Raw genomic sequence first — 20,229 nt, 5'->3', positions numbered from 1 at the left:
CAAAGAATGTATGGACTTTTGCATTGTTGTAGTAGCTGTACAACATTTGTCCCCTCGTGCGCCTCGTTGGAGGCGGGTCGTAACTTCAGGTTCAGGCTAGCTTGCGCGGTCGTAACATTCAGGTTTGTGTGCAGACGAATGACTGTAATATCAATGTCGACAGTAGCAGCTACAACCAACCACACCAGCTAAGATTTATGTCAAAGAGAGGACACCGCTTTCCAAGAAGCCGTTCGGGAATATCATTCAGTGCAGGGCATTTACTACGAACGCAGCGCAGTGTCAGTTAGGTTTCTGTTGGTGAAGCTCAACTGGGAAAATGCAGACGTAAGCCAGGCCAGATAGCTGAACGCTGAATGTATTCAACCACACGAGAGCATAAATGATTTTCATGAACGAATTTGCAGATTTGGTCTTCAACAGTGGTAAAGATGCGGAAAGACGTCAGAATATTACTTGTGGGAGAGCGTAAGTGGATTTGTTTTGGTCTACTCTGGTAGTTCTGTCTTACTGTCAAGCTCCAGCCTGCATGCATGACAGCCAGCTGGAGGAGCGCGTGATGCTGGTACGAGGACTAGCTAGCTGTGTTGTTCCACTAGGTTCATCCAGTTTTATAGCTAACGTTACACTACCACATACACACACCATGATGGTAGCTACGCTACACACTACTCGGCCATTAGTGTCATAACATAACATAGCTAGCTAGCTAGCTAGTATCCTAAACAATTTGATGTTTAGACCAAGTGACATTGGCTATTTACCATCTGCTGTGATGCTGACTGACTGCCTGTCCACATGACATGTTTGTCATATCAGTGCATGGTTTTGCAATTGACATCTAAGCAATTAGCTCCAGCTAAATGTCAGCTTTAGTTAATGTGTTCAAAACATTCACTCTGACTCACCTGAGCAGCACCTGTCCACTTTCAAGATACACTGCATGGCCAAAAGTATGTGTACAACCCTTCAAATGAGTGGATTTGGCTATTTCAGCCACACCCGTTGCTGACAGGTGAATAAAACCAAGCACACAGCCATGCAATCTCCATAGACACATTGGCAGTAGAATGGCCTGTACTGAAGAGCTCAGTGACTTTCAACGTGGCACCGTCATAGGATGCCACCTTTCCAACAAGTCAGTTTGTCAAATTTCTGCCCTGCTAGAGCTGCCCTGGTCAACTGTAAGTGCTGTTATTGTAAAGTGGAAACGTCTAGGAGCAACAACAGCTCAGCCGCGAAGTGGTAGGCCACACAAGCTCACAGAACGGGACCGCAGAGTGCTGATGCGTGTAAAAATGGTCTGTCCTCAGTTGTAACATTCACTGCTGAGTTCCAAACTGCCTCTGGAAACAACGTCAGCGCAATAACTGTTCGCCGGGAGCTTCATGAAATGGGTTTCCATGGCCGACCAGCCGCACACAAGCATAAAATCACCATGTGCAATGCCAAGCGTCGACTGGAGTTGTGATAAATCACGCTTCACTATCTGGCAGTCCGATGGTCGAATCTGGGTTTGGCGGATGTCAGGAGAACGCTACCTGCCCGAATGCATAGTGCCAACTGTAAAGTTTGGTGGAGGAAGAATAATGGTCTGGGGCTGTTTTTATGGTTCGGGCTAGGCCCCTTAGTTCCAGTGAAGGGAAATCTTAATGCTACAGCATACAATGACATTCTAGACGATTCTGTGCTTCCAACTTTGTGGCAACAGTTTGGGGAAGGCCCTTTCCTGTTTCAGCATGACAATGCCCCTGTGCACAAAGCGAGGTCCATACAGAAATGGTTTGTCGAGATCGGTGTGGAAGAACTTGACTGGCCTGCACAGAGCCCTGACCTCAACCCCATCGAACACTAATGCTCTTGTGGATTAATGGAAGCAAGTCCCCGCAGCAATGTTCCAACATCTAGAGGAAAGCCTTCCCAGGAGAGTGGAGGCTGTTATAACAGCAAAGGGGGGACCAACTCCATATTAATGCCCATGATTTTGGAATGAGATGTTAGACGAGCAGGTGTCCACATACTTTTGGCCATGTAGTGTATGATTCTCTCTAATAACAGGGTTTGTTATACAGTGCCTTCGGAAAGTATTCAGACCGTTGACTTGTTCCACATTTTGTTACGTTACAGCCTTATTCTAAAATGGATTTAAAATTATCTACACACAATACCCTATAATGGGAAAACGCAAAGTTTTTTTTTTTTTTTTTTTACAAAACAGAAATACCTTATTTACGTAAGTATTCAGACCCTTTGCTATGAGACTCGAAATTGAGCTCAGGTGCATCCTGTTTCCATTGATCATCCTTGAGATGTTTCTACAACTTGATTGGAGTCCACGTGTGGTAAATTCAATTGATTGGACATGATTTGGAAAAGGCACACACCTGTCTATATAAGGTCCCACAGTTGACAGTCCATGTCAGAGCAACAACCAAGCCATGAGGTCGAAGGAATTGTCCATAGAGCTCCAAGACAGGATTGTGTCGAGGCACAGATCTGGGAAAGGGTACCAAAACATTTCTGCAGAATTGAAGGTCCCCAAGAACAGTGGCCTCCATCATTCTTAAATGGAAGAAGTTTGGAACCACCAAGACTCTTCCTAGAGCTTGCCGCCCGGCCAGACTGAGCAATCGGGGGAGAAGGGCCTTGGTCAGGGAAGTGTCCAAGAACCCGATGGTCACTGACAGAGCTCTAGAGTTCCTCTGTGGAGATGGGAGAACTTTCCAGGAGGACAACCATCTCTGCAGCACTCCATCAATCAGGCCTTTATGGTAGAGTGGCCAGATGGAAGCCACTCCTCAGTAAAAGGCACATGACAGCCCGCTTGGAGTTTGCCAAAAGGCACGTAAAGACCATGAGAAACAAGATTGAACTATTTGGCCTGAATGCCAAGTGTCACGTTTGGAGGAAACCTGGCACCATCCAGGTGAAGCATAGTGGTGGAAGCATCATGCTGTTGGGATGTTTTTCAGAGGCAGGGACTGGGAGACTAGTCAGGATCAAAGCGCTCAGGACCTCAGACTGAGGCGAAGGTTCACCTTCCAACAGGACAACGACCCTAAGCACACAGCCAAGACAATGCAGGAGTGGCTTTGGGACAAGTCTCTGAATGTCCTTGAGTGGCCCAGCCAGAGCCCGGACTTGAACCAGATCGAACATCTCTGGAGAGACCTGAAAATAGCTGTGCAGCAACGCTCCCCATGTGATATTTCAGTTTTTTTTGTTTTTTGTTTTGCAAACAATTCTAAAAACCTGTTATTTGCTTTGTCATTATGGGGTATTGTGTGTAGATTGATAAGGAAAAAAACCAATTAAATCAATTTTAGAATAAGGTTGTAACGTAGCAAAATGTGGAAAACGTCAAGGGGTCTGAATACTTTCCGAATGCACTGTACTGTTTATACAGGGACCCAGGGCTCAACATTTCACATTTGCCTAATTCAATTCTATTCCCTTCTAAAGCAAAGCCCTATTGTGATTTAGTAAGCTGTCAAGTAGCTCTCTCTGGCCACGAATGGGCTTAGAGCCAATGCTCATGTCTTAGATTTGAGCGGCAACTTGGTGTAAGAGGGATCTAATATTTCACTGCAGCAGCAGAAGCAGCAGCATCACTATCTCTCCTTTGTGTGTGTGAAGCACAGACTGCCAATTTGTACAAGGCAAGCCTATCTCTTAATGCCAGCTATGATGTTTGAAATGTACAGAGAAACAATGCATGACAGGCTGCAATTCCAAAACAGTTACTTTACGTACACATGATAATAATGCAATAGAAAGTGTGAGGCTGAGCACATTGCCTCTCCCTCTGCCAATTCTAGTATTGAGAAGAGTCTCATTGCCAGGCGTGACACTGAGCCAATATGACATCCTCCTCGTCTTCTTTTTTCCCAACAGCCAAGGTGGGGAAGACTTCCCTGATCATGTCGCTGGTCAGCGAGGAGTTCCCACAGGTGGTACGTAAAGACGCTTCCTGTAACCTCTCTGGGTTTAGTAAATCGATTTCATAATAATGATTACTGGTATGTCTATTCAGCCTATGAAGCACTATTCTCAAACTGAGTGCTTTGAATTGTATCGGGTAGACGGGGAACGCCCCGTGGGAGATGCACATCTGGATGATCAGCAGTAGTACTCATAAACAGTTATTTACATTTTAGTCATTTAGCAGACGCTCTTATCCAGAGCGACTTACAGGAGCAATTAGGGTTAAGTGCCTTGCTCAAGGGCACAACGACATATTTTTCACCTAGTCGGCTCGGGGATTAGAACCAGCGACCTTTCGGTTACTGGCACAACGCTCTTAACCACTAAGCTACCTGCCGCCCCTGCATTACCTAAGTGGAATGTACGTTTTGAGTATCCCATTGGTGTCTCTTTATGACGGTCATCCTTGGTTGGTTCCTTGTAACAGGTGCCCTACCGGGCTGAAGAGATCACCATACCGGCAGATGTCACCCCAGAGAGAGTTCCTACACACATAGTAGACTACTCAGGTACTGTAACTGTACTAACAGTGTAGCTATATAATGTATACCTTATCTCTGTTGTACTATGCAAACCATGGGTAAACATGTTATTGTACATTCAAGCCATGTACACTGAATTACTACACTAATACTGTCCTGTTGTTCACTAACTGCATGTTTTAACTCGCACAGAGGCGGAACAAACAGATGAGCAGTTGTCTTCAGAAATATCAAAGGTGAGATTAGAATCAATGTTTACTATTGTAGAAAGATTTGAGAGTCTTGCAGAGTCCAGATCGTAATGGTTGTCGCTCCCTTTACAGGCCAATGTGATTTGCATAGTGTACGCCGTCAACAACAAGAAGTCCATTGAGAAGGTGAGTTTAGTCATAGCCTAGGATTTCATTGTATATGTGTATTTTTGAAGTACTATATGCACATTATGTTATGATATCAGCCAGTTCATACTCATGTTTGCTTTTTGTAATGTCATGTCTTCACCATCATGTATTCCGTTAGGTGACCAGCCATTGGATTCCTCTTATAAATGACAATACAGACAAGGACAGCAGGTGAGGGATGCAGTCTAGGTTTAATTGTGGTTCTTACGTATGTAGCCCAGTTCCTGCATGAGCTTTGCAATGGTTACGCTATTGTCTTAATGACCTATAACATGAAGAGTATGGGGGGTGTAGTGTAGTAGTGGGTATCCTATGTGGTATGTGTATTGCAATGCTCAACCACTACCAGGGTTCACCCAACTGGGTCGCTGTAAAAGGCACTCTACATGAAGTTACATGAATGTGTTTTCTGTTCAATATATGATATATGCATGGATGTTTTCCTAACGTTTTGAAAGAGGAGATGGGAATGAGTCATAGACACAAGTCCACGCTTTTCACAACTTGAGTCATTTCAGTAAATTGACTCATTTTCTCAGTAGAACAGCAGTCAAGAAATACAATAAGTCATGTTGAGCCTAGTTTCATGCATGCAGACCCACCACATTATAATATTATTTCTAGGAAGACCAATTGAGATAAGAAAATATGTATTTTCCAAGGGAGACCTCGCCAGTATACATGACTATCACACACTACAATCACATGATTTTATGTCTGTATTGGGAAAATGGCCCTGAATGTAAAGCTTTAAAACCTAGTAAATAACTCTATAAAAACAATCCAATCAACCATTTACAACCTTTCTCTCTCTCCGTCCTCCCCCTATAGGGTTCCTGTCATCCTGGTGGGGAACAAGTCTGACCTGGTGGAACACAGCAGCATGGAGACCATCCTGCCCATCATGAACCAGTACACTGAGATAGAGACATGTGTGGAGGTGAGACTGCCAGAGGGCTTCTGTACTGAGTCACCCACTGTGTTGTAGCACTGTGACTTCACTACACAGAGTAGTGATTCATCGCCAGATATAGCACAGAGGCTGCGTAAAAGCCACTGACCTACTCACCCCATGTAGATTTATCAGCATTTACACTTTATGCACACTTATCTCTTATCATGCACACTTATCATTTATTATGCACACTTATCATGTGTACTTATCATGCACACTTATCATGTATTCTCATCATTCACACTTATCATTTAGACTTATCATGCACACTTATCTCTTACCATGCACACTTATCATTTATCATGCACACTTATGTATACTTATCATGTACACTTATCACTTATCATGCACACTTATCACTCTAACAGAGGAGTGATGCACCTCCAAATGTAGCAATGAAGATAAATCAATGAAAAGAAATGACTGTAAATGTCTGCTACAGTAACTATTTTTTAGAATGGCTTGAACAGTTCCGGTATCTATTAAAGATGTATAACAGGGGTGGGGCTTATATTTGAACAGTCCTTTTTATACAGCTATACAGGTTTTATTGTGCTGCTATAGAGCTTACAAATGTTACATGTTGTAAATCTAAATCTGTAGGGTTTAAAGCTGGTCCCAGAAAACATGCTCTATCTATGTAGCTTTTACCATCATCATACAGGGTGACAATGTGAGTCCATACAAAGACTATATACATTAAGACTATACAGTGCCTTGCAAAAGTATTCATCCCCCTTGGCGTTTTTCCTATTTTGTTGCATTACAACTTGTAATTTAAATGGATTTTATTTGGATTACAGGATTTTATTTGGATACACAAAACAGTCCAAATTGGTGAAGTGAAATGAATAAAATAACTTGTTTAAAAAACATTTCTAAGATAAATTACGGAAAAGGGGTGTGTGCATATGTATTCACCCCCTTTGCTATGAAGCCCCTAAATAAGATCTGGTGCAACCAATTACCTTCAGAAGTCACATAATTAGTTAAATAAAGTCCACCAGTGTGCAATCTAAGTGTCACATGATCTGTCACATGATCTCAGTATAAATACACCTGTTCTGAAAGGCCCCAGAGTCTGCAACACCACTAAGCAAGGGGCACCACCAAGCAAGCGGCACCATGAAGAACAAGGAGCTCTCCAAACAGGTCAGGGACAAAGTTGTGGAGAAGTACAGATCAGGGTTGGGTTATAATTTTTTTTTTAAATGAAACTTTGAACATCCCACGGAGCACCATTTAAAATCCATTATAAAAAAATGGAAAGAATATGGCACCACAACAAACCTGCCAAGAGAGGGCCGCCCACCAAAACTCACGGACCAGGCAAGGAGGGCATTAATCAGAGAGGCAACAAAGAGACGAAGTGTCCATAGGACCACTTTAAGCCGTGCACTCCACAGAGCTGGGCTTTACATTGCTTAAAGAAAAAAATAAGCCAACACGTTTGGTGTTCGCCAAAAGGCATGGGGGAGACTCCCCAAACATATGGAAGAAGGTACTCTGGTCAAATGAGACTAAAATTGAGCTTTTTGGCCATCAAGGAAAACGCTATGTCTGGCGCAAACCGAACACCTCTCATCACCCCGAGAACACCATCCCCACAGTGAAGCATGGTGGTGGCAGCATCATGCTGTGGGGATGTTTTTCATCGGCAGGGACTGGGAAACTGGTCAGAATTGAATGAATGATGGATGGCGTTAAATACAGGGAAATTCTTGACGGAAACCTGTTTCAGTCTTCCAGAGATTTGAGACTGGGACGGAGGTTCACCTTCCAGCAGGACAATGACCCTAAGCATACTGCTAAAGCAACACTCGAGTGGTTTAAGAGGAAACATATTTAAATGTCTTGGAATGGCCTAGTCAAAGCCCAGACCTCAATTCAATTGAGAATCTGTGGTATGACTTAAAGATTGCTGTACACCAGCGGAACCCATCCAATTTGAAGGAGCTGGAGCAGTTTTGCCTTGAAGAATGGGCAAAAATCCCAGTGGCTAGATGTGCCAAGCTTATAGAGACATACCCCAAGAGACTTGCAGCTGTAATTGCTGCAAAAGGTGGCTCTACAAAGTATTGACTTTGTGGGAGTGAATAGTTATGCACGCTCAAGTTTTCAGTTTTTTTTTGTCTTATGTCTTGTTTGTTTCACCCCAAAAAATATTTTGCATCTTCAAAGTGGTAGGCGTGTTATGTAAATCAAATGATACAAACCCCCCCAAAATCAATTTTAATTCCAGGTTGTAAGGCAACAAAATAGGAAACATGCCAAGGGGGGGTGAATACTTTCGCAAGCCACTGTATGTTGTGCTTGTTTACTGTATATTCACTTAGGTTCTATAGCCTATGTTGAGATTATTTATGAGCATGTCCTTCACTGAGACAATCTTCATGCTATTTTTCTCATGATGGGAATTCTATGGGTCAATCATGTGCTTAGCGTGATGCACAGGGTCAGCTTGGTATTGGTTTCAGTCTAGACTCTTAATGGAGCTATTGCTAAGGGATTTATATAACTTGCTCAAGTCAGTATGTGAGTGTGCATTCATTTTTCTAGGAAAATCTATTAGGGCTAATAGACAGGTTGCATGTAAAAATGTGCATGTGTACTCCTCTTCCAAGAGGTACAGTGCATTCGGAAAGTATTCAGACCATTTACTTTTCCACATTTTGTTACGTCACAGCCTTATATAACAGATGTTCCTCATCAATCTACACACAATACCCCATACTGGCAAAGTGAAAACAGTTTTTTTGAAATTTTTGCAAACATAGAAAATTAAAAACAGAAATACCTTATTTACATAAGTATTCAGACCCTTTGCTATGAGTCTCGAATTTGAGCTCAGGTGCATTCTGTTTGCATTGATCATCCTTGAGATGTTTCTACAACTTAATTGAAGTCCACCTGTGGTACATTCAATTGATTGAACATGATTTGGAAAGGCACACACCTGTCTATATAAGGTCCCACAGTTGACAATGCATGTCAGAGCAAAAACCAAGCCATGAGGTCAAAGGAGTTGTCCGTAGAGCTCAGAGACAGGATTGTGTCGAGGCATAGATCTGGGGAAGGGTACCAAAACATTTCTGCAGCATTGAAGGTCCCCAAGAACACATTGGCCTCCATCATTCCTAAATGGAAGAAGTTTGGAACCACCAAGACTCTTCCTAGAGCTGGCCGCCCCGACAAACTGAGCAATCGGGGGAGAATGGCCTTGGTCAGGGAGGTGACCAAGAAGCTGTTGGTTACTCTGGCAGCGCTCCAGAGTTCCTCTGTGGAGATGGGAGAACCTTCCAGAAGGACAACCATCTCTGCAGCACTCCACCATTCAGGCTTTTATGGTAGAGCGGCCAGACGGAAGCCACTCCTCAATAAAAGGACCATGACCGCCCGCTTGGAGTTTGCCAAAAGGCACCTAAAGGACTCAGACCATGAGAAACAAGATTCTCTGGTCTGATGAAACCAAGATTGAACTCTTTGGCCTGAATGCCAAGCGTCACGTCTGGAGGAAACCTGGCACCATCCCTACGGTGATGCATGGTGGTGGCAGCATCATGCTGTGGGGATGTTTTTCAGCCGCAGGGACTGGGAGACTAGTCAAGATCGAGGGAAAGATGAACGGAGCAAAGTACAGAGAGATCCTTGATGAAAACCTGCTCTGGAGCGCTCAGGACCTCAGACTGGGGCGAAGGTTCACCTTCCATCAGGACAACGACCCTAAACACAAGACAACGCAGGAGTGGCTTCGGGACAGGTCTCTGAATGTCCTTGAGTGGCCCAGCCAGAGCCCGGACTTGAACCCTATCTCTAATATCTCTGGAGAGACCTGAAAATAGCGGTGCAGCGACGCTTCCGATCCAACCTGACAGAGCTTGAGAGGATCTGCAGAGAAGAATGGGAGAAACTCCCCAAATACAGATGTGCCAAGCTTGTAGCGTCATACCCAAGAAGACTCAAGGCTGTAATCGCTGCCAAAGGTGCTTCAACAAAGTACTGAGTAAAGGGTCTGAATACTTATGTAAATGTGATATTTCAATTTTTTATTTTTAAGAAATTAGCAAAAATTAAAAAACTGTTTTTGCTTTGTCTTTATTGGGTATTATGTGTAGATTGATGAGGGGGGAAAAAACAATTTAATCAATTTTAGAATGCGGCTGTAACGTAACAAAATGTGGAAAAAGCCAAGGGGGTCTGAATATTTTCCGAATGCACTGTATACTATGGATACATTTGATTGTCAATTCAAGGAAACAGACTTGACAATCAAACTGATCCAATCAACCCTAGAGTTTGACCCCCATGGCTTTCCTCCACCCAGCTAGCCATAGAGCCGTGTCCAAAGTCCCGCTTTGGCTGCTTCCTCCTCCATGTTTCACAGTCTAATAGTAATGGCTTATCCCTCAGACAGATCCTGGCTGTTAAATCCTCCCGGGCCCCAGCCAGCCAGGTCACAATGGAGACTGATGTAGAACACTACTATACTCTACTGTAAACAACTCTCACTTTCCTGACCCATCTAGTGGAAAGAAAGAGAGAGAGTTTGTCATTTTTGAGTGCACAGCTTAAAGATGAAATCCGCATTAGGGGAAACAGCAGCACTGTCCGCCCCAGCACCTTTGTTATTGTTTTTGTTTTGTGGTCGAAACGGAGGTGAGTCGATCAGCTTGCAGTGTTCGTTTTAGGCAGTAACTTCTTTGTTGTTGTAATATCCCAAATTGTCGTGGCAGTTTCACTGTTTTAAGGATTCCAGCTTTAAGTGCTTTCTGCACTGTGATATTTGTTTAGGTATTTTAGTTCAGGGCAGGAACTGCATTGTTGTTTTTGATATGTTGGTAAATATAAATATTATTTCAGGATGAATGAAATTCATATTTTGTATGTTCTTTCTGTATTTCCATAACTTTTTTTTTTTAGTGTTCAGCAAAGAACCTGAAGAACATTTCTGAGTTGTTTTACTACGCCCAAAAAGCTGTCCTGCACCCCACTGGTCCCCTATACTGCCCAGAGGAGAAACAGGTAAAGGGTGAAGAAGCCCTCTTAACAGAATGTTACAGAATAAGAATTGTTCATAAAATCTCACGTTTACTTTGAGGCCAACTGTATCATTATACTGTTGATTTGACTTGATTCCCAGATGAAGCCTGCTTGCATCAAAGCGCTGACTCGCATCTTCAAGGTATCAGACCTGGACAACGATGGGATCCTCAATGATAATGAGCTCAACTTCTTCCAAGTGAGTTTAAACTCTGTGACTCTGACTCCTAGAGCAGCACAAGCATACATGAATTACAGTAATAACAAGTTAACTAGCCCTTTTTCATTCAGGTGAAGGGTTTAAATAGAGTTATTTCAGTGTTTTCCTTGACAGGTTTTGTGATTTTGTGTGTGTGTGTGCGCAGAGGACATGCTTCAATGCCCCACTGGCATCTCAGGCCCTGGAGGATGTGAAGAATGTTGTGAGGAAGAATGTGATCGACGGTGTGTGTGACAACGGCCTCACTCTCAAAGGTATGCTCTATTAACAAAAGGAGGGAGTGGACAATGAAGTTCCTGTTGATCCAAATGTTTGTCCTTTTCTGTTTCTTTGCCAGCTCAGTCCTGTATTTCTTAAAGAACTAGTCACACCTTTCTGAAGCACCATGTTTGAGCATGTTGTGATATGTTTGAATAATGTCCCCATATTCCACATTCGAACACCCACACACTCACTCTAGTTGACCTATATCATTGTGGTCCTCCTCAGGGTTCCTGTTCCTCCACACCCTCTTCATCCAGAGGGGGAGACATGAGACCACCTGGACGGTCCTCAGGAGGTTCGGCTACGACGACGACCTGGAACTCCACCAAGACTACCTGTTCCCACTCACGTGAGTGTACTGTCTGTTTCCGCATCTCCACTATAACCTATTCCTCCAGGGTGTACTGTCTACTTCTACACCCATATCAACAAACTATCTCCCCTCGTAGTAGTGATGGGGGGGGGGGAATCAATACAATTTTGCGATATTGTATCGTTTTGACAATATCGCAAAATATAATTTTTGCGCTAGTTGGCTGTACCCGCACCAAAACTCAAGTATTTAGGGTGCCAATTTGTTTTCAGCACTGTTATTTCCATGACTGATCAAAACTTGTTTTCTCTTGTCCCTCTGCAGCAGACATATGTTGAGCAATATGTTTGGAACGTCGAATCGCAATTAAATCACAGTATCGAATCACTATACATATAGAATCGTGAGAATCGTAATACATACAGTGGGGAAAAAAAGTATTTAGTCAGCCACCAATTGTGCAAGTCCTCCCACTTAAAAAGATGAGAGAGGCCTGTAATGTTCATCATAGGTACACGTCAACTATGACAGACAAATTGAGAAAAAAAATCCAGAAAATCACATTGTAGGATTTTTAATGAATTTATTTGCAAATTATGGTGGAAAATAAGTATTTGGTCACCTACAAACAAGCAAGATTTCTGGCTCTCACAGACCTGTAACTTCTTCTTTAAGAGGCTCCTCTGTCCTTCACTCGTTACCTGTATTAATGGCACCTGTTTGAACTTGTTATCAGTATTAAATACACCTGTCCACAACCTCAAACAGTCACACTCCAAACTCCACTATGGCCAAGACCACAGAGCTGTCAAAGGACACCAGAAACAAAATTGTAGACCTGCACCAGGCTGGGAAGACTGAATCTGCAATAGGTAAGCAGCTTGGTTTGAAGAAATCAACTGTGGGAGCAATTATTAGGAAATGGAAGACATACAAGACCACTGATAATCTCCCTCGATCTGGGGCTCCACGCAAGATCTTACCCCGTGGGGTCAAAATGATCACAAGAACGGTGAGCAGAAATCCCAGAACCACACGGGGGGGACCTAGTGAATGACCTGCAGAGAGCTGGGACCAAAGTAACAAAGCCTACCATCAGTAACACACTACGCCGCCAGGGACTCAAATCCTGCAGTGCCAGATGTGTCCCCCTGCTTAAGCCAGTACATGTCCAGGCCCGTCTGAAGTTTGCTAGAGTGCGTTTGGATGATCCAGAAGAGGATTGGGAGAATGTCAGATGAAACCAAAATAGAACTTTTTGGTAAAAACTCAACTCGTCGTGTTTGGAGGACAAAGAATGCTGAGTTGCATCCAAAGAACACCATACCTACTGTGAAGCATGGGGGTGGAAACATCATGCTTTGGGGCTGTTTTTCTGCAAAGGGACCAGGACGACTGATCCGTGTAAAGGAAAGAATGAATGGGGCCATGTATCGTGAGATTTTGAGTGAAAACCTCCTTCCATCAGCAAGGGCATTGAAGATGAAACGTGGCTGGGTCTTTCAGCATGACAATGATCCCAAACACACTGCCCGGGCAACAAAGGAGTGGCTTCGTAAGAAGCATTTCAAGGTCCTGGAGTGGCCTAGCCAGTCTCCAGATCTCAACCCCATAGAAAATCTTTGGAGGGAGTTGAAAGTCCGTGTTGCCCAGCGACAGCCCCAAAACATCACTGCTCTAGAGGAGATCTGCATGGAGGAATGGGCCAAAATACCAGCAACAGTGTGTGAAAACCTTGTGAAGACTTACAGAAAACGTTTGAATCTGTGTCATTGCCAACAAAGGGTATATAACAAAGTATTGAGAAACTTTTGTTATTGACCAAATACTTATTTTCCACCATAATTTGCAAATAAATTCATGAAAAATCCTACTGTGATTTTCTGGATTTTTTTCCCTAATTTTGTCTGTCATAGTTGACGTGTACCTATGATGAAAATTACAGGCCTCTCTCATCTTTTTAAGTGGGAGAACTTGCACAATTGGTGGCTGACTAAATACTTTTTTTCCCCACTGTATCATATCGGCACGTAAGTATCGTGATAATATCGTATCGTGAGGTCCCTGGCAATTACCAGCCCTACCTATTAGTGTGCATGTCTTTACATCTACCCACAGGCACAGACATTGGCCATTCCGTGTGCCTAGTCCATCATGCTTTTATTGCCTTTGTCTTCCTCAAGGACAATCTGAGCCTTAGAGACTTCCAATAAGTAATAATAAATATCTATCAACATTGATTCCCATGCAGAAATACACTTCGGCTTCACCAGTACAACAAAATATGTCTGCCTCCCTTCTTTCAGATTGAGATGGGCCACTAAACCCCAGTATAACAGTCAGGATTAACATCCATCCCCCTTCTAGCTCTGACCTCAATTACCCACAAGTCTCTCTCTCTCCCACTGCCGAGCGTCCATTGAGGACGTAATTGAATCCGTCATCTTCTTATTTATCTCGTAATCTCTGCAGGATTCTCCATCTGACTGTTGTGGTGTATGTGTGTGTTCCCCACCTCTACTGTACCGTCAGGTTGAAAATACCTCCAGACTGCACCACAGAGCTGAATCACAATGCCTACCTCTTCCTCCAGAGTGTCTTCGACAAGCATGACAAGGTATTGACCTTTCCTGTGGTATATGATACCATTGAATTTGGAGCCAACATTTCAGACTAACAAAAGTCAAACCGGTTCTAAACTCTGCTGGCAGTGAATGAACTATAAATCGAGTGGTCAAGCTAGTGTTTGTCCGTATGTTCTAGATGCCAATGACCGGTGAGGTGTGTCTGTGTTTTTCAGGACCGGGATTGTGCCCTGTCCCCAGAGGAGCTGAAGGACCTGTTTGACGTGTTTCACTACATGCCCTGGGGTCCCGACGTCAACAACACGGTGTGCACCAACGACGAAGGCTGGATCACCTACCAGGGCTACCTGTCCCAGTGGACGTAGGTTACCACCACACACACCTGAACACACACAGACAGACACACACACACACACACAAGAGAGATGTACTGCTGTGTTACATGCACAAAGTGTTTCTTTTGTTTATCTAAACTATGGAAGTCTGAATGAACCCCCAAGACAGTGTGTCTTACAGTGTATGACAGTTTCCATTCACTCCTCTGTGTATCCCTGTGCCCAGGTTGACTACCTACCTGGATGTCCAGCGCTGCCTGGAGTACCTGGGTTATCTTGGTTACTCCATCATCTCTGAGCAGGAGTCCCAGGCAGCAGCCATCACAGGTGGGAGGACAGCCCATTGTCATGGCAACTGAGACAAGCGCTAGATTAGATATGAGCAGAGACATATAGAAGACGAAGATGGCTTCTACCAAAGTTAGCTGTAAGCTGTAGTCTACAGCCAACCTGTTAACATTGTGTGCTAGAACTTCATATTGTATTCAATTCTCTATCTAGAGAGCAGTGACGAAGTTACACTTACTGAAACCACATTCTGCATAGGACTAATGACATCCAAAGCATATTAAGCATTCATTTATATACATTCATTTGCTGCGTAAACTAAACTGTGTTTGTGTGTCCTCTCCGTTCTACAGTGACGAGGGACAAGAAGATTGACCTGCAGAAGAAGCAGACCCAGCGCAGTGTGTTCCGCTGTAACGTCTTCGGGGACAGCGGCAGTGGCAAGAGTGGCTTCCTACAAGCCTTCCTTGGAAGAAACCTCATGGTCAGTGTCAACATTAATTCATTCCCTCAAAGAGGAAGTTGTAAGTCGGTGGCAAGGATAACTTCCCTGGACAGAAGAAACATTTGAACAACATAAATTTAACAACTCCATGTCACTCCAAATACTTCAGTCTACTTCCTGTTTAAAACTTTTTGGAATTCCTCTTGGTATTGGTAAACTCTTTTGTATGTTTGAATAATTTTTCACCCTCCTTTTTTTTCTCAGCGTCAAAACACCATTAGCGAAGAGCACATGTCCTACTATGCTATTAGCAATGCATATGTGTATGGGCAGGAGAAATACCTACTGGTGAGTTGTCTTTGACTTACTCTTAATCGATTAGATGGTGTTTGTTTGTCCACAGCTTTTCAGCCTAAACGTTGTGTGTGTGTTTCTGTGTGTGTTCATTCATTTCTTCTTTCCTCTCCTCTCCCTCAGCTCCACGAGGTCTTCCCAGACTTTGACGTCCTCTCGGATGCTGACCTAGCTTGTGACATTGTGTGTCTGGTCTACGACGCCAGCAACCCCCACTCCTTTGAGTACTGCGCCAGAGTCTTCAAGGTATGTGCTGTTCACAACCAGTCCTTCTACTTTCCGTGTTTGTCTATTTAGTATTTCAAGATGGCTACCCAATACGCTTCTAATCAACCACTGAATTAGAGTAAATGTTTTTAAAGCGGAAGCCATCTGTTATTACCATATTATTACAAATATGGGCTTCTTTAAAAAAAGTATATTGCTGAATTTCACATGACAGTGTCCAATAACAATATCCCTCTGCCTTTTGCAGCAATACTTCATGGACACCAAGACGCCGTGCATGATGATCGCAGCCAAGTCGGACCTCCAGGAGACCAAGCAGCTATATGCCCTCACCCCTCTGGAGTTCTGTAGGAAGCACAAGATGCCCCCTCCGCAGGCCTTCACCTGCAACACGGCAGACGCACCCTGCAAAGACATCTACACCAAACTCACCACCATGGCCATGCACCCGTGAGTAGTGGAGCACTCTGTTGTATTAGGCTTCATGGGGCCCTAAAACCCCATGTCGAACCTTCAAATCCCTCCCTCAAACCCTAAAGCTCTACCTTAAGCCCTTGAATCCTCTCCACAATCCCTAAAAGAAATCCTTTAAATCTTTAAGACCCCATCTCATGCTGTAAGACCCATTTGCCAAGCTCCAAAACCCCACCTCAGGCACCTAAACTGCCCCTAAGATGTTAAATTCTACCTCATCCCTCACTTCCCAAATTAGTCCCACTTCACATTGAAATATAGAGACACTGAACTCTTGGGGTGAACGGTATCCACCATCTTGGTTAGATGTGGTGGATTCAATTTGCCATTAGCTGCTACTGTATGTTTATTGCCCTTGCATGCCCCCTCTCCCACTACTCTCTCTTTGTCAGGCTGTTGTCCACACTGGTCACCTCTCTGTCACAGGTCACATAACCCATGTAAACAGTGGACTGGACTCACCTGAACTGTAATCCTCAGAAGCATAGCCAACACATGGGGGACAGCATCAATGTATCACGTATTTAATCCAGTGCATTTTGATTTCATCTATGGACCTGCTAACTCTGTGGTGGCATGTGGACATTTAACAATGTTGACAATTATCCAAATGGATCCAAAGTGGCTATTTGGCGTTTACAACCCCCAACAGTGTGAGGTGAAGATTACAATGGATCAGACTTGTGGTCATGCTCTCCCGTTGATTAATTAGACAATTCTCCTCCTATCTTCCTGGGTGGGTGCTCTTGGTTTTTAACCCCTGTTAAGAGATGAGCTCTATGGACCAAAGAGCTCAAACCTTCTGGTGGCATGGTTCTTTCTGTTCTAACTCTTCTTCTTCTTCGTGTGTGTGTGTGTGTGTGTGTGTGCACCTCTCTCTCCTCAGTCACGCTCGGCTGCGCTGTATGTGTACCTGTAACAGGTGCACCTTCTGCCACCTGCAGAACTTCATCAACTCAGAGCTGGTGCAGACGGTGAAGGCCAAGCTCTACACCGCCATTTTCAGCAGGTCCTTACTCTTTCACAGAGACCTTTGAACTCTTCTGTTTCACAATCCTCCTTTACGTCATTCGTCCTTTTCTCCTTCTCTTGCCATTTCATTTTGCCCCTGAAAAGTTTCCTCATTTTGTTCATCATGTGGATTTTGTCTTCCTTTTCTGTCTATCTGAGAACCCTGTCTTTGCCTTCACACTCTTCTGTTTTAACACTCCTCCTCTTCATTTGTCCCTCTTCTTCTTCATTTGCTGTTCATCACCTCCGTTTTGACCCTGTTTTGGAATTGTGGCGTTTTGCTCATCATGTGGATTTTGTCCTGTGGATTGTCATAACCCACTGTTTGTTTTCATGTAAATCCTCCTGACATCTCACTCTTATTCTTTTGCCTCATCCCAACATTCCTGTATTGCGTTCCTGATTCTGAGTTCCTTGATCCTCTCTCTTCGTCATTCGTCACTTGTTTTACCATCTTGTTTTATTCCAACCTTCTTGTTCCTTATGTTCCTTTTCATGAATGAATAATACATATGTAGTCTAATAATGCAGATTTCTAGTGTCATATCTGTTCATCCTGTTGGACTTTCATATTTTGGCTGCTTTAGTTGTGATTAATACATAGGACTGTAAGGAGGGTCAAAGTCAAACAGTTTTGAGGGAATTCCTGCATAGCATGTATCATGATCATCTGTGTAAGCAGAGAGGTTATGTAAAAGCATTACATGTTGTGGTTTAGTTATTTCTCTGCCAACTGACCTATGTGCTCTCTCTCTGTTTCTCTCTTTCCTTCTGTTTACTTCTCTCGCTGTCTTTCTGTGCCTGTCACTCTCTTTCTGTCTCTGGATCGTGTTGTTCTCTCTCTGTGTATCTCTCAGACATGTGACACAGGCTGACCTGAAGAGCTCCACCTTCTGGTTGAGAGTGAGTGTGGGAGCCACCGTGTTCGCTGTGCTGGGCTTCGCCATGTACAGAGTGCTGCTCAAACAACGGTGATCCACCCACCACCATCACCATGCAAACCCAACCTCCGCGAGACTTGTACCCAATTCTGTTTGTGCTATTTTGCCAACTACTATGGTCTATGGAGTGAATCCTAGCTTCCACTTAAGTTGAATTTTCACTTAGTCATGTATTGATGTCAATGGGAGACTAAGTGAAAATTCAACTTAAGTGAAAGTTAGGATCTGCCCCATAGTCCATAAGAGTTGGCAGGACAGCACAAACAGATCTGGGACCAGGCTAAGCTACAGTATGTCCCCCATGTGATGAGGGGAAAAAAAGCAAACATTATTTAGTTTTATACCTAGAAATTTCGCAAGAAAATGACTGCTATTGTTCTTTATTTTGGTGTCTGCACTGACAGTATGGCTATATATAATATTTATATTGAAAATGTGAGGATATAACTACTACTGATGAAGCTAGTGATTTCTTCTCTTTAGGCAATAGATATATGTTTTGGTTACCTGTGTGGATTGAAATGGTGAAACAATTCAATGTTAATCAGTTGAAGGAGGGGTAGTGAAATGGAAATGGGTACGCAAAAGAACCAATACCATACACAAAAATATATGCTTTAAAACAAAGAAAGACTGAACAAATTTGTAAATAATGTATATATAACTCCTTGTATATTTGTTTTCCCATGAACAAACAACATTATGAAGTTCATATGCTGAAGCTATAATGGTACAACAAAGCCACATTGGAAGCTATAAAGGGATTCGCTTTCAATCATTATAATTTCCTCAAACCAGTTCAGTAGAGGCTGTTCTGCTGTTATTAAAAGAAGGTTGTTCTTTAGTTCGCATTCCAGGGTCAGAAGCTTGGTTGCATACTTGCAAATTTGTATGTCTGAATTGGCCCATGTTCAATCACTGGATGTTCCGTAAGGGATGATACTTTTTGGGTGACTGCGCCTTACCCCTAGACTCAGTAAGGCAGTAGTAGCCTCTGTGGCCCTCCCATGTCTTCCTGTATGGGTGTGGACCACCCAGGTGCTGTGTGTGTTGGGCGTGCATGTCAAATCAAATTGTGTGTGTTGGGCGTGCATGTCAAATCAAATTGTGTGTGTTGGGCATGCAGGTCAAAATTGTGTGTGCTTGCTATGCGTGTATGTGAGGCTGTACAGTCGTTATATTTGCAGGAGCTGTATGTGCATGCTTTGCTTTTTCTGATCATCCTCCAATATTGTTATAATATAAAATATACTGTTATTATGAAGCTAACATTCCTCTTAGTGGTATTATTCCAATTATCCAAATGTTATCAAGTACCCCCACCTCCCAGAACATTAGAACAATTGTGTTTCACCTTTGCTTTTCCTAAGTTTATAATAAATAAATCTACTTTAATCCTGTGTCAAGAATGTTTATTATTGCATTTGGGATCCATCATTTTTTCCCCCCATTATGCATTTTTATAATAAAAAGCAGCAGCTAATGCACACCCAAATAGTTAAGCAGGTGCTGACTAATGGAAAGGTACACTTAAAATAAAGTCGCACACTATATATTCTCCCAATGATTTATTGGGTATCGCCAATGTTTCGGAACAGTGCCTTCCTCAGAGCACATTATGCAAGTCATCCGCAGGCTGTAGAAGTGATTGGTGTAGTTTTGACTTCAGACTATTTGTTGTAGTATTGAGGTAATGCCAACATGCTGCTGTATGTTCTCTCCATTTCAGGTCCTTACTGCATTGGTCAGGGAAGATCCTACTGAGGGGTAGGGAAGATCCTACTGAGGGGTAGGGAAGATCCTATTGAGGGGTAGTGAGGGAGGTAATTCCCCCTGATTCTTCCTCCCAAAGTTCACGTGAAGGATGAAGTAATGTGTGTAGTAACTGTAAGTCTGCCTGTGAAGTCTG

At 43.3% G+C, this 20,229-nt stretch overlaps 1 protein-coding gene across 2 annotated transcripts; it reads left to right on the top strand.

The window, feature by feature from the left end:
- Positions 1–79: 79 nt before the first annotated feature.
- On the top strand, positions 80–19,715 carry LOC121566222 (mitochondrial Rho GTPase 1-A). Of its 2 annotated transcripts, XM_045216465.1 has the most exons (20): positions 80–468; positions 3,895–3,953; positions 4,412–4,493; positions 4,659–4,702; positions 4,790–4,843; positions 4,986–5,038; positions 5,699–5,807; positions 10,743–10,844; positions 10,963–11,061; positions 11,228–11,336; positions 11,572–11,695; positions 14,192–14,276; positions 14,460–14,605; positions 14,806–14,906; positions 15,221–15,351; positions 15,577–15,660; positions 15,790–15,912; positions 16,142–16,344; positions 17,255–17,377; positions 18,237–19,715. In XM_045216465.1, the coding sequence occupies exons 1-20, from the start codon at positions 432–434 to the stop codon at positions 18,352–18,354; spliced, it is 1,986 nt and encodes a 661-aa protein (XP_045072400.1). In that variant the 5' UTR covers positions 80–431; the 3' UTR covers positions 18,355–19,715. The 2 variants fall into 2 exon arrangements, with proteins under 2 accessions (XP_045072400.1, XP_045072401.1); XM_045216466.1 differs by lacking the exon at positions 17,255–17,377.
- The last annotated feature ends 514 nt before the right edge of the window (positions 19,716–20,229 follow it).

This window comes from Coregonus clupeaformis, unplaced genomic scaffold (genome assembly GCF_020615455.1).
Source record: "Coregonus clupeaformis isolate EN_2021a unplaced genomic scaffold, ASM2061545v1 scaf0715, whole genome shotgun sequence".
Taxonomy (NCBI): Eukaryota; Metazoa; Chordata; class Actinopteri; order Salmoniformes; family Salmonidae; genus Coregonus; species Coregonus clupeaformis.
This window is presented reverse-complemented; position numbering and strand designations above follow the sequence as displayed.

Excerpts from the sequence above, each read along its gene's own strand:
- LOC121566222 (XM_045216465.1), top strand. The coding sequence starts at position 432 with ATGCGGAAAGACGTCAGAATATTACTTGTGGGAGAGC. Across the intron at positions 14,277-14,459 it reads TCTTCGACAAGCATGACAAG|GACCGGGATTGTGCCCTGTC; the intron begins GTATTGACCTTT and ends TGTGTTTTTCAG. Across the intron at positions 15,661-15,789 it reads GGCAGGAGAAATACCTACTG|CTCCACGAGGTCTTCCCAGA; the intron begins GTGAGTTGTCTT and ends CCTCTCCCTCAG.